Source organism: Canis lupus, chromosome 7 (assembly GCF_003254725.2).
Source record: "Canis lupus dingo isolate Sandy chromosome 7, ASM325472v2, whole genome shotgun sequence".
In the NCBI taxonomy this organism is placed as follows: domain Eukaryota; kingdom Metazoa; phylum Chordata; class Mammalia; order Carnivora; family Canidae; genus Canis; species Canis lupus.
In genome coordinates, this window is record NC_064249.1 from 10,865,153 (window position 1) to 10,889,186 (window position 24,034).

The 24,034-nt window shown below is 35.3% G+C and overlaps 1 protein-coding gene across 7 annotated transcripts in view; it reads left to right on the forward strand.

Moving 5' to 3' along the window:
* Window positions 1-24,034, forward strand: part of RPS6KC1 (ribosomal protein S6 kinase C1) — a 177,545-nt gene that overhangs the window by 45,504 nt on the left and 108,007 nt on the right. For 4 of the 7 annotated variants that reach the window (XM_025429900.3, XM_025429903.3, XM_025429902.3 and 1 more), the window contains 2 exons: window positions 5,489-5,582; window positions 16,677-17,039. In XM_025429900.3, the coding sequence (XP_025285685.1) occupies window positions 5,489-5,582; window positions 16,677-17,039 (457 nt within the window). The remainder of the gene's footprint in view (window positions 1-5,488; window positions 5,583-16,676; window positions 17,040-24,034) is intronic. The other 3 variants (XM_025429904.3, XM_035719239.2, XM_049112096.1) reach the window with 2 other exon arrangements.

Below are 24,034 nucleotides of genomic sequence, written 5' to 3' on the forward strand. Positions count from 1 at the left end.
TTTTTTGTGTTATTATCATGTATATCTCAAATATATTATACCCCCAACAATATAGTGTTATGATTGGATGTCTTTTAAAGAAATTAAGGAGATGAAAAGAGAAGAACCTATATTTATGTAGTCATTTATATTTACCCACATAGTTATCTTTTTTTGGTGTTCTTTATTTGTCCAGGTAGATTTAAATTACCATTTGTTGTCAGTTTCTTTTTTTGTGTTTGTAAGGTGGGCTTGCTAGAAACAGATTTTCTTATTAGTCTTTGGAAGTGTTTTTGTTTACCCTTCATTTTAAAGGAGTAGTTTTTCTGGATATATAGAATTATTGATGAACAGTGTTTCTTTTAGTATTTTGAATTTGTAATTTCAGTACCTTTTGTTTTCCACTGTTTTTTCTTTTTTTTAAAGGTTTTATTTATTTATTCGTGAGAGACAGAGAGAGAGAGGCAGAGACATAGGTAGAGGGAGAAGCAGGCTCCATGCAGGGAGCCTGATGCGGGACTCGATCCTGTGACCCTAGGATTACGCCCTGGACCGAAGGCAGGTGCTAAACCACTGAGGCACCCAGGGATCCCCTCCACTGTTCTTTATGAGAAGTTGTTTGTTATTTTTTTACTGTAGCTCTGATATAGAAGTATTTTTCTGTTTGCTGCTTTCAGAATTTTGTCTTTGTCTTTTAGTAGTGTGACTCAAGGTGTTCATCTTTTTCTGTTTATCCATTTGGGGTTTAATTTGTCTTCCTATATTGGTAGATGATTATTTTTCATCAAAGCTTGAAAGTTTTCTACCTCATCTTTTCAAATATTTTTTCCAACTTTTTTCTCTCCCTTGTCTGGTACATGTAAGTTGGTATGCTTACTATTATCCTTACAGCTCTCCGATTCTCTTACTAGGTGTTTCTTTCCTATGATTTTCATTTTGGAGAGTTTCTATTGATCTTTAAGTTCATTTATTATTCATCTTTCTCAAATCAGTTGCATTTTGTTACTATGATTTCTATCTGGTTCTTTTTTTAGAATTGAGATTCACGTAACATAAAATTCACCATTTTAAAGTATAAAGTTTAGTGGCATTTAGTATATTCACAGGGTTGTGCCACCATTATCATTGTTTAATTCCAGAATATTTTCATCACCCCATATCGAAATCCTGTGCCCATTAGCACTTAACTCTTCCTTCCCCACTTGCCCTAACTCCTAGCAACCACTAATATATTTTCCGTCTTGAGGATTTATCTGTTCTGGACATTTCATGTGAATGGAATTATATAATATGTGACCTTTTGCATCTGACTTCTTTTACCCACCTAGCTTAATGTTTTCAAGATTCATCCATGTTGTAGTGTGTGTCAGTGCTTCATTGCTTTATATGGCTGAATAATACTCCATTAGATGGATATGAATATGCCATACTTTATCTATGAATCAGTTGACAGACATTTGAATTATCTCTACTTTTGGATCTTATGAATAATGTTGCATTTGGTTCATTTTTATAATTTATATTTAATTATATTTGTTATTTCATGAGTCATAAATATCATACTTTATTTATTTATTTTTAAAATATCATACTTTAAAAAATTCTTTAGGGGCACCTGGGTGGCTCACATGGTTGAGTGTGCCTTTGGCTTGGGTCATGATCCTGGTGTCCTGGGATCGAGCCCCATGTCCCCACTGAGCTGGAAGCCTGCTTCTCTCTCTCCTTCTGCCCCTCCCCCCTGCTCATGTTCCTCTTGGTATCATCTCTCTGTCTCAAATGAATAAATAAAAATCTTTAAAAAAATTCTTTAATTGCAACTTTCTTCGATTATTTAACTTCTATAAATAGCTGCTTTGAAGTCTTGGCCTTTTAAGTCCAATGTCTTTGCCCCCTGGAGTTAGTGCCTATTGATTGCTTCTCCTCCTTATCTGCCATGTATGGTGCACACACTTTCTAATTTCTTTGAATGTCTTGTGATTTTTTGTGTTGAAAACTGGAAGTTTTGGGTAACATAGCAGATCAGAGTTCCAGTTTTTGCCCTGAGGATTGTTAGTGTTGTTTTGTTAGTGTGTGTAGTAACATGTCTACACTGAATCTGTGCAGTCTGTTTAGTGGGTAGTGTATGCTGATATCTATCTCTGCTCAATTTTTAATTTCTATTGTATTTTTAAACTAATCCCTATTGCTAACCAGGGATTAGTCCTGTATCAGCATAGCTTAATGGTCAGCCAGTGATTCGTCTTTGCTTGTATTTAAACATTTTTTTCCATTATATGCTGCTTCCACATGCTGATGATTCCTGGTGTATTTTCAGAGTTTGAGCAGTTTTTAAGTTTGTACTGGCTTTTGCTTTCTTTTGGGATCTCTTGGATTTCCTCTGTGTGTGTGTGTACACATCATGGTTTGCCAGGGACTTGTAGATAGCTCCATTTCTTTTCTTTTCTTTTTTTTTTTTTGGAGATTTTATTTATTTATTCATGAGAGACACAGAAAGAGGCAGAGACATAGGCAGAGAGAGAAGCAGGCTCCCTATGGGGAGCCTGATGTGGGACTCCATCCCAGGACCCTGGGATCACGCCCTGAGCCAAAAGCAGACATTCAACCACTGAGCCACCCGGGTTCCCCCAGATAGCTCCATTTCTCTCTGATCTTCTGCATGGATGGGTAGAGAGCTTATTAAGAACCTAAATGGCTGTGTATTTCCTGTATCTCCCTGCGAAATGTCTGGCTAATATGCTGGTTCTTCGCTTGCTGCAACTTCATGTTTTGCTGAGCCACTGTGCTTTGGCACTGAGATTATTACTATTACTGATATTACTGTTTGGTAAGGACTTTTTTCTCTGCTTCAATACAAATCATGCCAGCCTCCTCTGCAAGTGAACCCGCTGAATTTCAAGACTTGTCTTGCCCTTGTATAATTACCATGGCAACCCAGCTGGGACGAAGGTGGGAGCAACCCCAGGCTATTGGTCAATTTCCAGAGCCCTCAAATGGTCATCCTGACGTTTTTCTCTAGTTACATCATTGCCTTTTGGGGAGAGCATTTGCTAATCTATTTATTCCATCATACCTGAACTCCATCACTCCCCAGATTGACATTTCATTAACAAAAAAACTTAGATGCTGTATAATAAGAGTTTCTGTCTACTGTGTAATGAAGAACACCAAATGGTTACTGTTTTTGGTCCAGAGATCAAAATAGCAACTAATCTAGAGATTTAATGTAGAGATTAAAATAGAATTGTGGCTTATTTTCCCACTACTTCCCTTGAGTTCCTATGGAACAGTTTTTATTATTTTGTTTAATTAAAGATTTACTCTTTATTATTTACTTTGTATAATATTGTTTGTTAAATTAGGTAAATATAATTTCTCTGGAATTCTGAGCTAAATGTTTTTTGCATTCTTTAGTATTTTTTTAATCTGATAAACAGATCTTGTATCAGCTAATATTAACAAAAATTTATTGAGTGTTTATGTTGTTCTAAGTACTTTATGTGTATGAAATCTTGTAGTCCTAACAACTTGAGTTATAGATAATGTTTTCATTTCATAGATAAGTAACTTAAACTTACACACCTGGTGGTCGAAGAGATAGTAGTTGAAGGGCACTTTCTGTTAAGTAAGATTGTAAATAAAATCAGCTTTGTCTATTAAAATTCTTGAGATATTTGCAGATTTTTTTAAGATTTGGTTTGGATGGCTTAGTCTGAAGTAGAGACTAATGTTTTGGAGAAAAATTCAGATATAAACTGTGATTTGAATATTTTAATAAACAAATAGAACTAAGTCATATAAATTCTTGCCTCTAAAGAGAATAATTGTTTTAAAGTTTTAGTTCACTTAACACTCTTGGAAGTAAAAGTTGGTAATTTGAGAGGGACCATTTCTAATTTCTCTTAAAGATAAGCGGGAAGGGAGAATTTTGGTTATGTAAAGAGAGTTGTTGAATTCTTTGTGCTGAAGAAGAGAGGAAATAGAGGTCTTATGTTTCTCTTAGGTTTTGCTATCCCGATAGGAGTGTTTGGGGGCATGGAACTATTGGTGGAAGGTAGAAGGAAAGATGTTAAGGAGCAGGAAAGCTATTTTTTAATTAGTTATAATTATTTAAGGATTATAAGCCTTTATACCTGTGATTGGAACTGTCTACAAAACCACAGCACAAAATCACACCACCACTGCTTACCTGCTAAGTACATTCTCTAGCTGCACATGGAGTAAGATTCTCTAGTTGCACATAGAATAAGAGAAAACAGTTTTTTTTTTTGGGGGGGAGGGGGAAGAAAACAGTTTTTTAATAGTTTAATTTGCAAACCTAAATACAGAATTAAAATAATGGTCATATGGAAAAATCCATTTTGTATTTATTAAATAATACAAATATCTTAAATTTGTTTAATTTTAGTTTTATATACATTATTATGTCTAAATGATTTTCAAATTTAAGGTACTTCTGGAATCACTGAGGTACTGTGTGATATATTGTAGTTTTTATTTTATTTTTAAATTTTTATTTATTTAAAAAAGATTTTTATTTATTTATTCATGAGAGACACAGAAAGAGAGAGGCAGAGACATAGGTAGAGGGAGAAGCAGGCTCCATGCAGGGAGCCCAATGTGGGACTTGATCCCGGGACTCCAGGATCATGCCCTGGACTGAAGGCAGGCGCTAAACCACTGAGCCACCCAGGTGTCCCATATTGTAGTTTTTAATTTGATAAAATTAAATGGCTTCTAATGGAGTCCCAATATTTATTACTAATTCGAATGACCAGTCACTAAGGATGCTGAATAATGGTTTTTAGTTGGTGGATGTTTCATTTTTCTTGTGTTTGAGTATTTTTTATAGAGTTTTAAAAAATATACTTTTATAAAAAGCCATACGATATTATAATATTTCTTTGAATTTTAATATATTAAAATAGATTTTAATTAAAGATTTTTTTTACAGCAATTTAGTTTACAGAAAAATTGTGCAAAAAGTATAGTGCTAAAAAATAAAGGTAGAGTGCTTTCAGGCATGCCTGGGTGATGCAGTTGGCTAAGCTTCTGACTCTTGATTTTGGCTTATTAGGTCCTGATCTCAGGGTGATGAGCTCAAGCTCCATATTGGGCCCCACACTCAGCTCAGAGTCTGTTTAAGTTTTTTTCTCCCTCTGCCTCTTCCCCTGTATGTGTGTGCCCTCTCTCCCTCAAATAAATAACTAAAACTCCAAAAAAAAAAAAAAAAAAAAAGAAGAAGAAGAAAGTATAGTCCTTTTCTATATACCCCTTTCCCCTTCACAGAGATTCCCCTATTGTTAATACTTTGTATTGGTGTGGTACATTTGTAAAAATTGATGAACAATACTGATATTCCTATTGATTTTTTAAAGCAGTTATTATCTAGTTTAACAGATGAATAGTTTCTGTAATCCTTACGTAAAGTTGAGATAACTATTGTTCATTTATTACTCATTTTAAAAATACTCTTATTAACAATGAAACACAATTACTCTCCTCTTTTTAGGGTGGAATAATTAATGATGGTTCTGAATTGATTGGTCCTGCTGAAGCTTATTCTGATTCCCTCGTTGATAGCTTTCCTGAGTGTAGTACAGAAGGTATGATATTTTGATATTTTTTTCATTTCATGATTTTGATTGCAGAAAACTATAAATCATATTTGAATTGCAAAAGAATAGATGGCTATAGGAATTTGAGAGTATTTCACCAATTCTAAGATACTATTTTTCCTTCAATATCACTGATACTGAGCAAGTGATATTGGGTCGATGATATCTTACATTTAATTGACAGCCTTTTTTCTTTCTTAGTGAAATATAAAGTAATGATTTATCCTACAATTAACAGCATATTGGATTTAGTGAAATGTGGTACAATGAATGTTCACAATTTGTATTGTCTGGTGTTAAGAATATTTTGCTAAAATTTATTTAGTAGCGTCTGACTTTTAGACAATTTCAAAACTGGTTTTATTTTTTTTTTATTTTTAATTTTTAAAAAGATTTATTTATTTATTTATTCATGATAGACATAGAGAGAGAGAGAGAGAGAGGCAGAGACACAGGAGGAGGGAGAAGCAGGCTCCATGCTGGGAGCCCGAAGCGGGACTCGATCTCGGGACTCCAGGATTGCGCCTTGGGCCAAAGGCAGGCGCTAAACCGCTGAGCCACCCAGGGATCCCCTCAAAACTGGTTTTAAAAATTTAGTCATGTTCCGAGAAAGAATAAACCTAAGCAGTTTTAGTGTTTTTAGTATGTTTTATAATAATGTGAATCTAAACCAGTGCAATTTTTGAAATTTTAATCATTTTAATTAAAAGGTGCTTAATCTCTTGTTTTATTCTCTAGTTGAGCCATCCTTGAATTTTTATGAAGAGTTAAAATCCATACATTTTATTCTTTAAATTTCCTTAGCTAGTTTTCTTGCAGGGAAGATTTTGGAATTAAGAAAAAGAGATTTGGAGACAGGGAGGGAGAGTTTTTAAAAATAGGTAATTAGATTTATTTGAGGAGGCTTATATAAAAGTAAAATCATAGACTAGATATTTCTTGATCTTCTTCGAGGATTATAGGTTATGGTAGAGGAGGATGCTTAATATGGAGGCCATAATCTCATTTCAGTGATATTATATATCAGCAGACACATTGATATAGGTTTATTGCAGTAAGTTCCCATCTTAATTTGGTAGGAGCAGCAAGTTCCCATCCATTGTGTAGGCTGAAGCATTTAAAATTTGTTTCCAGGTGCCTTGTTAGCACAGTAGGTAGCATGTCAGTCTCATAAAATTTATTTCTCTTTTGTTGCCACTGCATTGAGACATGATTGGCTCTTCATGGTTTTTTTTTTTTTTTTTTTTTTTTTTGTGGTGGCTCCCATTGACTTAAAAACAAAGTCCATTCATTTATACCTAGTGTTTTGCGTAATGTATGGGAACCTCAGGCCCAGGGGTTTCCATTAGGTCCTCAATACCTTTGGCTCCATACTGAATCAGCCAAGGTCATAAAAAACATTGCTGACAGTAATTTTAGTTTACAATCCATTTTGTCTTGGGGGGAAAAGTACCTGTTCCCTATAACCTGTTTTGATCTGCAGATCCTTGCCAGGCTTTGGAAAATCTGGTCCCTGCTTGGGATCCCAATGTGATTGTTTCTAGAGCCAGTTTCCTTGGAAGGTAACTTTATTTGGGATAATCTGATCTGGCCAATACCTCCGAGATACTCTTTTCCTGAGAAAGGAGGGGAAGGGTATCTTTTGCCTGTAAATGTGCTAATTTGGTGACATCCAATAATGGACAAATGAGTTAGAAAGATTTGTAGGAGAGTGTTCAGTGAAGAGTACAGTTCTTGGAAATTGTAGAATGCTTCTTAATTCCTCTTCTTTTGTGTTTTGTTATAGGAATATAAGGTTGCATGACTTGGGAATGGTTATATTCTTTTGATATCAATAAGCCTTTTTATTCTTTCTTTATTTTTTAAAAATATTTTATTTATTTATTCATGAAAGACAGAGAGAGAGAGGCAGAGACACAGGCAGAGAGAGAAGCAGGCTCCATGCAGGGAGCCCGATGTGGGATTCGATCCTGGGTCTCCAGGATCACACCCTGAGCTGAAGGCAGCGCTAAACCACTGAGCCACCCGGACTGCCCAATAAGCCTTTTTAACTAGGTGTGAATCAGCTATGGTAGGAGATGTATGTCTGAGAACCTATTTTAGTGTTAGGTCATCACGAATGGAATGATACAGAGGTCTTTTGTTATCATCTGGAAAAGAAGGGGAGGAGCATTATTATTAGGAATGTGTTTTCTTCGGATAGTGTTCTAGAATCTGGAAAGCTGTTCAGGGTAAAAATGTGGTAAAAAAAAGAAAAGATATTACCTAAAACTAGGATGAGTTTGTAATTTATTGTCCAAACTGGATCTCACACTTCTGAGAAGTAAAGAGGATGCTTTAATAAGTATAGCAAGACCGGGGCTGCCTCTGGCACAGTGGGATGGTATGGGCCTCCCTACCTAAAGCAGTTGTTCCAGGGTTTACCTTTGAAGTTTCCAAAAGATGCATTTTCCTTGGAAGGATTTATCTTTTAGGAATATGCTTTTATGAGAGAAATTGGGGGCAACTTTTTTTTTGTTAAAAACCCCAGAAAAGGACAGCCTGGGTGGCTCAGCGGTTTAGCGCCGCCTTCAGCCTGGGGTGTGATCCTGGGGACCTGGGATCGAGTCCCATGTCGGGCTCCGTGCATGGAGCCTGCTTCTCCCTCTGCCTGCTTTACCCTCTGCCTGTGTCTCTGCCTCTCTCTCTCTGTGTCTCATGAATTAATAAATAAAATCTTAAAAAAAAAAAAAAACCTAGAAAAGACTTATGCTACCTAAAAGTAATACTGACATTTTATCCTTTCAGCGCATAGTTCAGTTTTCTAACTGCATTACCATCTCTGGAACATGCTGTGATCCATGAAGAATGCAAAATGTGGAACTAGAAAAGCTGTTAATGGTTATGTTTTTTACTCCCTCCCTTTAAAAGCCTTTTTGCCTGACTAATTAATCCTGCTGAAAGACACCTTGTTGACTAATACAGATCACAGTGTCAGCTTGCAAATTCATTGTTTTTTGAGAGGGGAAATGACTTTTAAATATCATGAGATTGTCTGGCATACTGGGGAAGTGGAAGATACACTTTCCTACCAAAAGGTCTGCAAGCCCCTGAGATAGCAAAGGGAGAGGGCCTCTCCTAGCAAAAGAGCAGAAAAGCTGGCAGCCGGCCAAGCCCCACAGGTACACAGTGAAATGGAGGGTTGTAGAGGGATTGTGGTGGCAAGTGCTTGTGGTTTGGATTTAGAGCCAAAATGTGAGGAAGTGATTCACTCTATAACAACTCCTCTGAGTGCAGTATTTTAAATGATGTTTCAAAGGTGTATTCATTTTTCATACTTGTGATTTAGTTTGCCAGTGCAATGAGCCAGAGGGGCAAATCTTAATATATAGTCTGCTGTTTCAAGGTCCTTCAGTAGTTAGAATGACATGGCAAGTATATCACCTCTCAGAGAACAGATGTAGAGGCTAAATGATCATTATTTTTATTAGTACCATAAAAATGCAATCAACAGGTCTTAATTTACCTTGAAGGAAAGTTTTCTGAGGAAAACATAAAGAGCTGGATTAATGTTTTTTTTTTTTTTTTAATTATCATTATTTGATAGTGGGATAGAGAAAACTCCTTTAAGGTTTCATAAAACCAATAATTTGGTAATTAACTGGTAAATATATTTTATCTAATATGAAATTGAAAATTATAAAATTATTCAGTAGGTTTTTAGATAAAAAAGTTAATATTGTTTTATGTTTTTAAAATGAAGTGGTCACTCTTTATCTCCTTTGTCCGGAGAAATTAAACTACATATATTTTTAAAGATGAAAGAAGATTGACTTGATTGTTAACATCTTATTTCCTTTTTAAACTTGCATCTTTTCATTGATTAAACTTAGCTATGAAGTTACTATGACATTTGTGGAAATCTGGCCAAAATGGTGCATGGGAATTGAGCTTCTTGACATGTTTCTCTCATCTGTTGGCCTGTTTGAAGGATGTAGTTGCTTTACTGCCATGCTGGCCTTTATATTGGAGCCTTTGATGTTGGTAGACTCTCATCTGGTAACCTGTGTCATTTCCTCTTCCTAATACGTTGCTTGACTTCCTTTGCAGTTATGGGAGGGACATTTTCCAGGTGTATGCAGCAAACAAGAGAAAATAATTAGGTGATCATAACCACAAATACAAATTGAGAGATCAGCTTCTTGTATGTAGATCTTAAGAGCGAATGTTCTTAAATGTCTCCTGGAATAGCCAGATCTACTTTTTTTTTTTTTTGGTAGTAAATTGTGGATTAAGAGCTCCATGGGGCTCACTTGTGGCAATTGTAGACACAAGAAAGGATCTATTAAGTTGTCTTGAAGTAGCCATTTTAGAGTAAATGAAATGTACATTTTGATAATAGCATCTATTGCTGGTCTGTGTAAAGGATCTCTAAAATCGCCTTCAGTTCAAGATTTGTGTTTTTATTTGATGGGGGAATTCGTTAAAGCATGAAGATTAGAGTTAAACTGTATTAAATTGAATAATGTTGATGAGTTTTAAACTCTTAGGGGAGACTAATTGGAAGGGTGTATAGTTATTTAAGTTTGAAGAAAATCATCTGTATCAATGTACCATTTCATAATTATGATTTTTTTTGTTATTTGTATTATTTTTGTTTAGTTGATTTAAAGTTGATGCTTTGAATTGGGATCATTTAAAAAAGGAATATTCTTCAGTAGATTGGCTACTTAATAGCCTAAATCTATTTTTCAGACGAACTTAAAGTCTACCCACTACATGGAGTAGTGTAAAATGACAAAATCTAGAAAGCCTAATTAAAAGTCATTTAAATTTAAAGTAGAATTTAATGTGAATGTCCACTAGGTGGCACCATGAGAACTCTAAATCTAGTTACTCTGATTATTTTAGGCCCTCCTATATTATGAGAGAAGGCTTATTCACTTTGAAGTTCTTTTTTCTCTTAAGTGCTTATCTACTTAACTGTTATTCATTGTCCCTTATTAGTTGAATTTTATTTGGTGAGGGAGCTTAAATAGGGAAAAAGGAACGGATCATTATTCTCAAGATAAACACAAATGAGAATGTGTCATTCTAAGTGTGCATGTAAAACAAATGATACAAATTATAAATATTGACTCTTAAAAACCCTAGGGCTATTGAGGATAATGTTGTGTATTAGGATTTTAGGGCTGGGGGGGAATAAAAAAATCATAATATGTCATGGAAAGTGTTTTATTTATTTTTATTTTTTTGTTTTTGTTTTTGTTTTTTTTTTATTTTTATTTATTTATGATAGTCACACAGAGATAGAGAGAGAGAGAGAGGCAGAGACATAGGCAGAGGGAGAAGCAGGCTCCATGCACCGGGAGCCCGACGTGGGATTCGATCCTGGGTCTCCAGGATCGCGCCCTGGGCCAAAGGCAGGCGCTAAACTGCTGCGCCACCCAGGGATCCCGGAAAGTGTTTTAGAGTAGAAAGAATGATATAGATAAATCCCTTACTCTACAATTAAAAATTGGAATTTCAGAGAAGTAAAGCCGTGTGCCTAAGGTGGTCCAAGCACTCCAACTATTCAGCAGCAAGTATATTTTGAAAGGGGAGATTTAATTTTATGGAGAGGGAAGCAATGAGAATACCTATTTGTTATAGAAAGCTCAGTATGAGCTACTTGAGTGCTGGGTAGCAGGTTTGATTTGCAGAGGAGATTATGGAGAGTAGCAACATAAAAAGTTCATTAGGTAGAAAGGGAAGCCAACTCAGGGATCTTTGTTGTTGATAACAGTATTAGGGTTGTAATTTTGATTGATGTGTTGTTTTCTGAGGTTATTCTGTTTTTCACCAAACATGCAGTAGATATTCTGATGCTCTTTTCATAACATTTTTAAGGGTGAAGCAAAGACTTGTCCTCAGGACATTATAAAAATGTGAAACATCAAAGGAATGGTACTTTTTCATAATAGCAGTTATTTCTAAATGATAAGTTGGTAATCAAATACTGGAGTCTTAATTAGCATCAAGTTTTAGATTTAGATAGTCATCTAAAATCATATTTATAAGGGCTTGTTTCTTAATGGAGATTGATATGTATGTCTTCTACCTCAGGGTGACCTTTGTTCTGCTGGCTAGATATTTTGCTTTGTGTGTGAAGCATGAGTCATTGCTACTAGGAAAAGTAGAAATTCCCTTTCGTTGACTGAACCTCAGTGCTCAGTGAAAGCTATCAGCTAATAATAATGAGGCCATGTATTTTATATATAGTTGACCATGACAGACCACCTGTTGTTCTAAAGGAAACTGATCTCTTTTTGCAGATGGTCTTCAAATACAGATTTCTGATAGTTTATAGTATAAAGATTTATTCTATAGCAACTCAACCTTTTCCCCTGGTGCCTGTCTTTCAGAGGTGGTGTCCTAGACAGATTTCACTAGACTGCCCTACTCTGAGCAGTTCAAAGCACAGAAGGTGAGGGTAGGTAGGTGAACTGGGATGCTATATAAACCCCTCATGTCTGTAGCTGCTTTTTAACCGGTCACCTGGGGCCCTCTAATAGCCCTGAGACTTGAATCTCTGTGATATGAACCTGGAGGCAGAACGCTTTCATAGAACCTTTGACTCTTCCCCCTCCCATCTCTTCCCAAAAAGGCTTAGGTTTTTGTCTTGATGGTGTTGGTGAAGCATGTACCTTTTACTCTCATGATGGCTCCAGAGGGCCCCTTTAAACATGGATTGACTTCAGGTTGGTTTCACTTTTGACAAAGAGTCTCTGAATTGTCAATTGTTGCCCTGCCTTATCCACAACGTTCTTCCTACTCGGCCCAACTGAGAACCTCTAGCTTGTTTGCTGCTCTCTGTATCCTATTCCCTTTCTTTCTGGGTTTTAGGAAGCTTATCTCCACTTCATGCGATGTTTATATGTAGCTTCATATAAAACAGGTTGAATGACAGGTCCATGATTTCAAGACATTGGGCTAGCACTTTATTATGTATTAAGCATATAGGATGAAAGAGCTGGTACTGAGTCCGTGTGTAAATAATGGTTCATTGCTGCGGTGGTGAAAGGGGAGTGTTCTTGAGTTGGTTGGGGAATACTTCATGGAGAAGAAGGGGGTTTTGAAATTGCTTAAATACAGAAGGGAAAGATTTCGGAGAGTGCTGGAAGATGATTAGTTGCAGTGTATGGTTGCGATAAGATAGTTAGGCTTTTCACATCTGGTAGGGTGCATCTTAGGAGGAGAATTAAAGGAAGAAGACAGGTAAGGAAGAAGTGTCAAGGGTTAGTCTGCTTCAAACAGATCTGTCTATAATCATTTTGGTCTTCTCTCAAGTTAGGAATTCCTAGGCACCGGCTGCTGGGTGATTCATACGGGCCTATATTTCATAAATTTTGTCTATATAATATAGATTTATTTACAAGCAAATTCCCAGTTTTAGCCCTTGCTGCTGCTTTGGTATCCTTCAAGTACTGAGGCTTAAGAACTTGCCATACACATATAAGAAATGTGGTAAGAGTCACCTGTAATCCCACCATACAGGGAAAATTACTGTCAGTGTTTAATATACTTCTCTAGCCTTTTTTCCTGTGTTTTTGTTTTAAAATTAGAATTATAGTATATGCATATACTGCTTTACAGTTTGTTGGTTTTGCATAATAGATAATGAATACCTTAGCATTAAACATTCTTCTATAATATAATTTTTAATAGCTGTATAATGTTTTCTCAAAGGGATGGACCATAATCTCCTATTGTTAGGAATTTGTTATTTCCAAATTTTCACTAAATTTTGTGATGGATATTCTTATGTATAGATTTTTTTATCATATCTCTGATTGTTTTTGGTATAAGTTGATGAGTTTCTGGGTAAAAGATATTAGCGTTTTTTACATCTGATATGCATTGTCAAATTGTCCTCTAGAAAGATTAAATCACAAGTCTTTTTGCTTCCCTTTGCTTCTAGTTGAACCAGAAAAATTCCTCACCTAACCTGCTAGTTTTTCTTACTTTGCTTACTTTGAAAGATTCTTCATTTAGAATTGGGTAGAATTTGAAAAGGAAACAATTTGAATATTATTATTTTGTTTTATTATCTGACTTTTTTTCTAGGTATTTTGATAGTCTTACTCTTCTGATCTAATTTTATTTAAGCATGATTTCCCTTGCTAACAAAATACGATTGGAAAGGTAAGAGAGGAAATAAAACTATGTCACTAGATTTTTGTGGTCAAAAGCCAAGAAACTGAGTACACATAATTTTACCCCTTTGCCCTTTGGTATTATTGTTCTTGTTAGAAAGGAAAATCAGGCAAAACATGAAACAGTACAATGTGATAGATGATGTAAAGGTTATAGTGGCAAGACACTGGAGAGCAGACAAAATATCTATAACAACATTTCCTTTCTTTTCTGATTAGCTGTATAAACCAGAACTTATTTTTTTTAAACTTTGTATATTTGTTTATTAATATCAATGGACCAGCTTATATAATGCCCCCATTTAAGGAAATAAATGTGCATTGAAATATATGAAATATTTTTGAATCACTTAAAGAAATCTCATAAGGTTTGTATGTTTCTCGGATAAATAATTTTGTAGATTGCTGTAAAAGATTTGGATTTTGAAAGCTGTCTGTATAGCTGAAATGTCAGAGATTGAAAAGATTTCCACTAGGTCTGAATCTCATCTCAGATTTTGGATTTAATGAAGTCTTTTGCTTTTAGGGAATGAAATGAGCTCTTTATGGACATTCTAAGGATTTGAAAAAAAAAAACCCTGAAAACAGGATATGTTGACAGGGTGCCAAAGTAGTGTCTGAAGCTGATTTGAAATTTGAGTTTAGCTGCCAGTAACATGTTTTTACCCTAACTTATTTTATTTGATATGAAGTAAGCAATTTGAGTCTATAATAAGGGTTGACAAACTATGGCCTGTGGGCCAAATCCGACCTACCACCTGTTTTTATATGACCTACTAGCTAAGAATGGTTTTTATGTTTTAAAATGGTTGGCAGAATTCAAGAGAATATTGTTTTGTGGCATGTGAAAATTATATGGAATTCAAATTTCAGCATCCGTAAATAAAGTGTTACTGGAACACAGCCATACTTATTCATTTACATATTATCTGTGGCTGCTTTTGTACTACAATAGAAGAGTTGATTAGTTATGACATAGATCATATGGCCCACAAAGCCTGAAATATTCCCTGGCCCTCAGAAAAAAAAGTTTGCTGATCCCTGATCTAGCATGTGTAGTCTAATCTACCTTTAAGTTTGACTTTGTATATGATCCTGAAGAAATAATTTTCTTTTCTGAGAAACTTGAAAGTCAATATTCAGTGGTGATACAGATCACATAGTTGTTCCCAAACTTAATTTTTACATAACTCTATTGTCAACCGTATTGAATGATATAGATCAGTAATTCTCAAAGTATGGTCTTCGACCCCTGGGTATCTGGGAGATCTTTTCAGGAGGTCCCCAAGGCAGAAATTGTCTTCATAATAGTCTAGGAAATTATTTGCCTTTTTCACTGTGTTGACATTTGCACGAATGATGCAAAGACAAACGGTCAACTGCTGAATCACCCAGGCATCCCTCCTCACACCTTTCAACCAGAACAACATGACAACAGATTGAGGGCAGGATCAGATGTGGGAATCTAGGCACCTTCTGTTAAAAAGATTTGTAAAAATGTAAAACAATGTCACTTCTCTCACTAAATACTTTGTTTCTGAGAATATAGTTTTTTTGTTTTTTTAAAAGATTTTATTTCATTTGAGAGAGAGAAAGAGCACGAGGTGGGGTGAGGTTGAGGAGAGGCACAGGGAGAGAGAGAAGCAAACTCTCTGCTGAGCAGGGAGCCTAACATGGGGCTTGATCCCAGGACCCAGAGATCATGACCTGAGCTAAAGGCAGAGGCTCAACTGACTGAGCCATGCAGGCACCCCAAGAAAGTAGTTATTTTTAATAAAAATTATATTAATGGAGTGCCTGAGTGGCTCAGTCGGTTGAGCATCTACCTTTGTCTCTGATCATGGTCCTGGGGTCTGGGATTGAGTCCTGCATCGGGCTCCGTGCTCAGCGATGAGTCTGCTTTTCCCTTGCTCTCTGCCTGCAACTCCCCCTGTTTATGCACTCTGTCTGCATGTGTCAAATGGATAAAATCTTTAAAAAAAATGATATTAATATGTAATGGACTTCAGTGTTTAAAAAATTTTAGTCTAATTATTAAGAGTGGTAAATTTTACAGGTATAATCCACAAAAACAAAAGTTTTTTGAGGTTCTCAATTATTTAAAGAAGGTAAAGGGAGGTCCCAAGACCTCATGCTCATTTACCATGAAGTCAGTTCTATGAAATGGGAGAAAGAATTTTCATTGCTCAATATTTCAATACCACCTATTTATTAATTTTCTGTCAGAAAACTAAGAGGCAAATATAGACCAAACCTCTCTCCAAAAACATGTAGAAGAGATTGAAACAAAGATTTCTAAAAATTTAGTCCTTTTAAAAAAAAAACACAACTAAATGGCATACATTTTCCAGATATGGATGATTATCTAAAAGCACACCTCTGAGGGTACATCGTATAATAGTTAAATAATGATTATATAATTACTATAATAGTTGTAATTGAATGATAGTCTATTATGCTTTATATGCATTAACTCTATTTCTAAAGTCGTACATAATAAGTAATATTATTAAGTGACTCACTGTTGGTCACATAGTAAGTTTTAAGAGCTGGGATCCAAGCACTTGGTTTTGTCTTACCCTGAAGCTCTTATACTTTTCCCTTTATCATAATGATGTTGTTACAAGACATGTGGTAAAGCCACTTCTTTTTTACAAGAAGACTAGATAAAGACTTGCCTTTGGTTTTAGTGTGATAATTAAGGCAAAGGAGATTGGTTTCTAGAGCTACATTGAATGCAGAAATGAACGAAGTAAGCAGAAACAAATTGCCAGGCCCTGATCTCTATCAGGCAATGACAGCCTTCCTAATCGACTTGGATAGTATGAACAAATGAATAGTGTGATTTACATTCTTTTTGGATAATCCTTAATTTAATATCTATTTACTATTGTGATCATATTTCTAGGTTTCTCCAGTGACAGTGATCTGATATCTCTTACTGTTGACGTGGATTCTCTTGCTGAGTTAGATGATGGAATGGCTTCCAATCAAAATTCTCCCGTTAGAACTTTTGGTCTCAATCTTTCTTCGGATCCTTCAGCACTAGGGGCTGTTGCTTCTGACAGTGAACAGAACAAACCAGAAGAAGAACGAGAAAGTCGCAGCCTCTTCCCTGGCAGTTTAAAATCTAAGCTTGGCAAGAGAGATTATTTGGAGAAAGCCGGAGAATTAATAAAGCTGGCTTTAAAAAAAGAAGAAGAAGATGACTATGAAGCTGCTTCCAATTTTTATAGGAAAGGAGTTGATTTACTCCTAGAAGGTGTTCAAGGTACCATTTTATCTGTATTAATATGTTTTGGAATGTTATGTTGGTGCCTGGAAAGAAAAGTATATACATATAACTATAACTTGTGTAAAGTCCCATGTAAAATTAAGACTGAAAATGAGAAAATACTGAAGATTAAATGGCCTACCTTTGGGGGGCACCTGGATGGCTCAGTCAGTAACCTCTGACTCTTGATTTCAGCTTAGGTCATGTAGGACCTTGGTGTCGTGAAATGGAGCCCCCATCCATGCTGGGCATGGAGTCTACTTAGGATCCTGTCTTGCCCTCTCTCCCTCACCTCCTAGGCCCATTCATGTGCATTCTCTCTCTTTCTCTCTCTCTCTCTCAAAAAAAAAAAGACCTATATTTGGGTATATACCTTCTTCTTCTTTTTTTTTTTTTTTTTAAGATTTATTTATTTATTTATTTATTTGACAGAGAGCCAAAGAGCACAAGCAGTGGGAATGGCAGAGGGAGAAGGAGAAGCAGGTTTCCTGCTGAGCGGGGAGCCTGACATAGGGCTGGATCTCAAGATCCTGAGTTCATGACCTGAGCCAAAGGCAGGTACTTAATCGACTGAGCCACCGAGGTGCCCCTGGGTGTATACTTTTAATTACATGAATGGAAGACAGTATCAGAGCTGCTTAACTCTCTACTTTGATCAATTAACCAACAAAAACAGGTCTTAAAAAAAAATCAAATCTCCACATCTCTTGTATGAATAATAATCTATTTTTTATGATGTGGCTAGTGATCACGAGCCTTCACCTCTCTCAGGAGTATTCACAGAGATTCTTTAGTGCATTTACTCTTGCTCGCCTGAAGAGAGGGGATGAAATGTAAAGGTTCTTGATTTGCCTACTGTTCTGTTCTTTGTTAGTTGCCATAAATTCTCAGCTAATTACTAGGGTGAATTGGGACATTAAAAGCTGAATGTTTCTGAATGTCTGTAACTAGGACTTAGCTTTTTTTTTTTAAGCATCAGATTTTTGTTTATAGTCATTTGTCTTTTCCTTATAGAAAGAGTGTGAAGCATACTGCAGTTTCATGATTTTCTGGACACAATAATCAGACGTTGATAGGACCTTCTTCCAATGGTTTGCTTTCTACAAAATCATCATTTTTCCTGTGGTTCTATGAGCTTTGACTTGTTAGTGCTGTTCAGATTACTATAATCTCCTGTAGCACTAACTCTTTTCCACCCTCACTGTGCTTGGTGTCCTGTAGTACAGAGCCTTCTGTTTTATTAGAGTATGGACGTTCGATCTTCTAATGTGGTAAAAAATGAGTACTTGGCTACGTGGACTAGAAAAGGGAAGTGGGTGTAGTGGCATCATTGCTTTTTAGCCAGAATTTTGACTAATTCTCTTGTTTTTAGCCCTTACTCTGATTTCCATAGCTACCTAGTGCTACCAGTTCCCAAACTTTGGGAGATTTACAGTGTAATATTAGGCAATTTTCTTTGAGTTTCCCAAGTCAATAACCATTCATCTGTCTGTTACCTAGCTTGTAAAATGTTGCTGCAGTTTTCTCTCTTAATCTCTTTGTCCTTTTGGGCTTTTGCCTTAAAAATAAGTCTTTTACTGCCACGTTAATGGAGTTTCAAGAGAGAGCACTTCTCATGGTTTGACTGATACGTCATTTTGATACAAATTTTTGTTTCTCAAGTAATGTCATAGGGTTTTTTGTTTGCTAGTAGAGCATTCTGGTCTTTAAAGATCTACACGTTTTTCTTTGTCTTACCTCATTTCGGGTTGACAGTTTAAAATCGGGTTGAGTTGCATTTAGCTTTAATATTTTCCCTTTTCTTTTTAGATCATTTTGTGCTAAAAATTCACTTGTGTTTAACTGACACGGATATATCAGCGTGATATTTTTCTGTCTTAGTTATTTGCATTTAAACTTCGAGCACTTCATAATGTTACCACTTGATGGCACCAGAAAAATAAAAATCTTTACTTCAAAATGAGAATTATGGATATATATATCAGCAAATAACAAATATCATTTAAGATATTTACTTTGTGATTATATGGTGAATTATTTCTCACTAGAACTTGATACCAAATCTACTAGACCTCTGTCTCAAGGAATGTTACCATTTATATATGTTTTTCCTATTTAACATATCCCTGTCTTTCTGAAAGCACAGTATCTGTTCCAGCCATGGATTGGTTTTAGTTGTTCTTGTGCCATCAAATCCAAAAAATTATACTTGACTAATTGCTTTTAGCCTTTTGTTATTTATTCATTCTGTGATCAATTTCTTTATACAAACTGTGGGAACCACAATCACAGAATTCTAATTTTTAGTCAATATGTAAAATAACCTTTGCTTTAGTTCTTTTTTTTTTTTTAAGATTTTATTTTTATTTATTTATGAGAGTGAGAGAGAGAGAGAGAGAGAGAGAGAGAGGCAGAGACACAGGCAGAGGGAGAAGCAGGCTCCACGCTGGGAGCCCGACTCGGGACTCAATCCCGGGATTCCAGGATCGGGCCCTGGGCCTAAGGCGGGCGCCAAACCGCCGAGCCACCCAGGGATCCCCCCTTTGCTTTAGTTCTTATGCTTATGTTTTAAACTATGTGTCACATGTAATGTCAGGGCAGTGCTTTTGGTTGGTATGTAAGTCACCACCTAACAGACATATAGACATTATTGGTTAAACTTCCCCCCCCCCGTTTTATTGAGATACAATTGACATATAACATTGCACTAAAGGTGTACATGATTTGATACCTATATATATATTATGAAATGATTACCATAATGAGTTTAGTTAATTAGCATCCTTCCCCTCACAAAGTAACAATTTTTTTTCTTCTTATGACAAGAATTTTTAAGATCTACTCTTTTAGCAATTTTCAAATATGTGATAAGGTATTTTTAAACTATAGTCCCAATGTTGTATATTACATCATGGGACTCGTTAATCTTGTAAATGGAAGTTCGCACCTTTTGACTACCTTCTTCTACTTTTCTCACACCCCTATTCCTGCCTCTGGTAACCTACCAATCTTTTCTATAAGTTTGGTTCTTTTTAGATTCTACCATAAGTGAGATTGTATAATATTTGTTTCTCAGAGGTATTTTACTTAGCATAATGACCTCAAGGTCCATTCATTTCACTAATGGCAGGATTTCCTTCTTTTTTATGGCTGAATAATGTTTCTGTGTGTGTGTATGGACACACACACATATATTGTTTTTTTTTCTGGAATTTAATGGTTTCAGGTCTTATGTTCAGGTCTTTAATTTTAAGGTCTGTGAATTTTATGCAGATGTTCAGGTCTTTAATTTTGAGTTAATTTTTTGTGTGTGGTGTAAAATAGGGGCTTAGTGTTACTTTTTTGCAGGTAGCTGTTCATTTTTGTCAATACCATTTATTGAAAATATTATCCTCCCTAGTGTATATTTTTGGTTCCTTTGTCAGAAATTAATTGACTGTATATGTGTGGCTTTATTTCTGTGCTCTGTATTTTGTCCCATTGATCTAGGTGGCCAGTACCATACTGTTTTGACTCCTGTAGCTTTGTAATGTAGTTTGAAATCAGGAAATGTGATGCTTCCAGCTTTGTTCTTTATTCACAGATTGCTTTCGATATTTGGGGTCTTTTGTGGTTCCGTACAAATTTTAGGATTTTTTTTTTCCTACTTAGGTGAAAAATGTTATTTCCTACTTGGGTGGAATTTTGCTAGGGATGAATTTTGGTAGGAATTGCATTGATAGGGAAGCTATAGATTGGATTGGGTAGTATGGACATTTTAACAATATTAGTTCTTTCAATCCATGAGCATGGGATATCTTTCCATTTATTTTTGCCTTCAATTTCTTTTATCAATGATTTGTAACAGATTTCATGTTATTAATTCTAACAGTTTTTTTGGTGTAGGGTTTTTCGTATATAATATCATACTACCTGCAAATAGAGACAGTTTTACTTCTTCCTTTCTGATTTGTATGCCTTTTATTTCTTTTTCTTGTCTGATTGCTATGACTAGGACTTTTGTAGTACCATGTTGAATTAAGTGGTGGGAATGAGCATCGTTGTGTTGTTCCTGATCTTAGAGGAAAAGCTTTCAGCTATTTACCATCGAGTGTAATGTTGAGTATGATGGATTTATTCTTTAATTTGTGGGGAAATTGGGGGCTCTAGCTTGTGAACTGACTTGATGTTTGGGTAGAAGAGATATTTTCTTCAGGAAAGTTCGTTTTAGTAGGGTAAAGTTGTTACTGAAACATCGCTATAACCATAATGCCTATGCATCATTTTAATTTAATTCTTGCTATAAGAATGGTTACCTGTTAGGAAAAAAAAATAGAATTGTTATCTGTGACCTTGGTTTGGTTTGATATGCTTTATAATAAATTTATTATTTCTGGATATCTGATAATCTAAAGAGAATGATCTTTCAGAGCTAAGTAGGAGTGCTTTATACAAGGTTCTTATGATTTGGCAAATTTTGTTATTCTAAATACTAACTATTCATCCTAATTAAAGTATTCATCCTAAAGGAGGTTATCTGCGTTGTTTGTAGATCTGATAAAGATGGCTTAATGTTTTTTTTACTTAACTGGTGTTTGCACAGCTGAGACTAGAGGCAGAACGCAATAGCACCAGTTCTGTTTGCCCATCCAGGAGAGAAGGAGCATACCCCGATACTGGTAACTTTGAATTCTCCTTTTGAATCTGACACTTATTTCCTCAATCTAGGAATGGCTCTTAAAATTAAGGTGCCTTCTGCTCTTCTAAGTATCAGGTCTTTATGTGCTTAAGACAGAAAATCCAAAAATCAAGATTGAAGGAATCAACTTGAATCTTTGAAGAGAATGTTTCCAATACATTTCCTTTCACTTCTGTCTTGTTTGTTTTTGCAATGGCCTGGTATGATTAATCTATATTCTGAGTGTTGGTTTTCTAGAATAATTATGGGAATGTAGAATGGCAAATGGATGACATAAAGGCATTAATAAAATATTTAAATAACAGCAATAATTTATTGTCTATTAGATGCCTGTCATTGTACAAGGGGTTTTTCTTAACATATTTTTAACCCTCGGAACAAGCCTATAAGCTGAACTATGACTGGTCATACTGGGCTTTGTCTAAGGACACCAAAATTTAGAGGGTGCAAACATTTAATGTAATGATTCTAGAAGCTTGGCACCTAGTTAGCAAGAATAATTATTTAAAACAGGAAGCTACCAGATGGCGAGCATTGTTAGTAACACCCATCTGTGGGCTACATTATGAATTACAGAGTTGATTTGAGAACTGGTTTTGTTTGGTTTGTTCTAGGTGCCAAAATTGCTGGCTTATTTGTTTGTAAGGTAGATACTGTAATCCCCATTTAATAGGTGGAGAAAACTAAGACTTGTATAAAGCAAGCAATTTGCTCCATTAATACAAGCCACTAAGAGTTTCAGTTTTAAATCTGGGTCTTTCTGAGTTCAAATCTTATCTTGTTTCCACTGTGCCATGTTACTTCTTAAACATTTCTTCTCTAATTATAGTAGCTTTTTAAAATGGAGAAGAAACAAGTCTTCAGAGAGTATCAAATATTTATAAACTTTATTTTGAAATTCATTCTTTTCCTTCCTTTGATTATTTGCTTATTCAGCCATCTATTCATCCAATTGAAGTTTCAATAGGTATGTACTGGGTGTTGTGATAGTGACTATAAAATGGTTTTTAAATATAGAATTGAATGATGACCCTTCAAAATAAGATCTCTTTTCTGTTTCTTTTTAAATTTTCTGCATATATTATAAATCTCACATTGAAAAGTATTCCTGGATGCTGTTGATATGTAAGTTTTCTATGATTGTTCTTGTGGATATTTTTGACCAGTGGGATAACTCTGAAGATATTATGAAAGTATTGTCTAGTCCACTTAATTTTAGGGATTGTCCACTTAACTACAAAGTATGGTATAGTATAAGGCTAACAACACTGAAAGCTGTAATTTTAATAGGCAGTGGTGGTATAATCATACTGTCTTCTAATGCATTGGCTCTTAGCTGTTTTGATTTATGATCTTCTGTGGGAACTTTGTTCTTTTTCAATATTATTTTGATTGGGTCCCCTTACAACTCTATATAAATTGAAAATCACCATTTTAAAAAAATGAGCTAAAGTTGATTTTATTTACTTTTTAATTTTTTCTTTTAGAAAATCAGGTTTTCTGTTTCTGCAAAAAAGGCTGTTTGAATTTTGATAGGGATTTCATTAGATTTGTAAATAAATATGGAGAGTATTACCATCTTAAAAGTATATTCTAATCCATGAACACACTGGATGTCTTCCCATTTATTTAGATCTTTAATTTCTTTCAGGAATGTTTTGTAATGTTTTGTAATTTTCAGTGTATGTTCTTCACTTTCTTGGTTAAATCTATTCCTAGGTATTTATTCTTTTGATGTTATTGTAATTAGAATTGTTTCATTAATTTTCTTTTTGGATTGTTCATTCCTGGCATTATAAACACAACTGATTTTGTATTTTTATCTTGTATGTGGCAGCTTGCTGAATTCATTTATTAGCTGTAGTAGTTTTTTGGTAGATTCTTTGGGATTTCTATAAGATTATGTTCTCTGTGAATAGATGCAGTTTTGCTTGTTCCTTTTCAATTTGGATGCCTTTTTAAAAAACCTCTTCTTCTTGCCTAATGCTCTGGTTAGGACTTCCAGTGAAATGTTTAATAGCTCCAGTAAAAGCATGAATCACATGCCTTCACCTCATTTTTCTAGCTAGGGAATAACCTAATTAGGTATAGGTTATTTATTCATCCCTGCAAAGGAGCGAGTCATCCTTGGCTTGTTCTGGATTTCAGGGGGAAACCTTTCCATCTTTTATTATTGAGTATGATATATTTTTTAAAAAAAGATTTATTTATTTGAGAAAGAGAGAGTGAGGGAGGGGCCGAGGGGGAGAGGGAGAGAATCTGATTCCCCTCTGAGCGTGGAGCTCCACCATGACCCTGGGATCATGACCTGGGC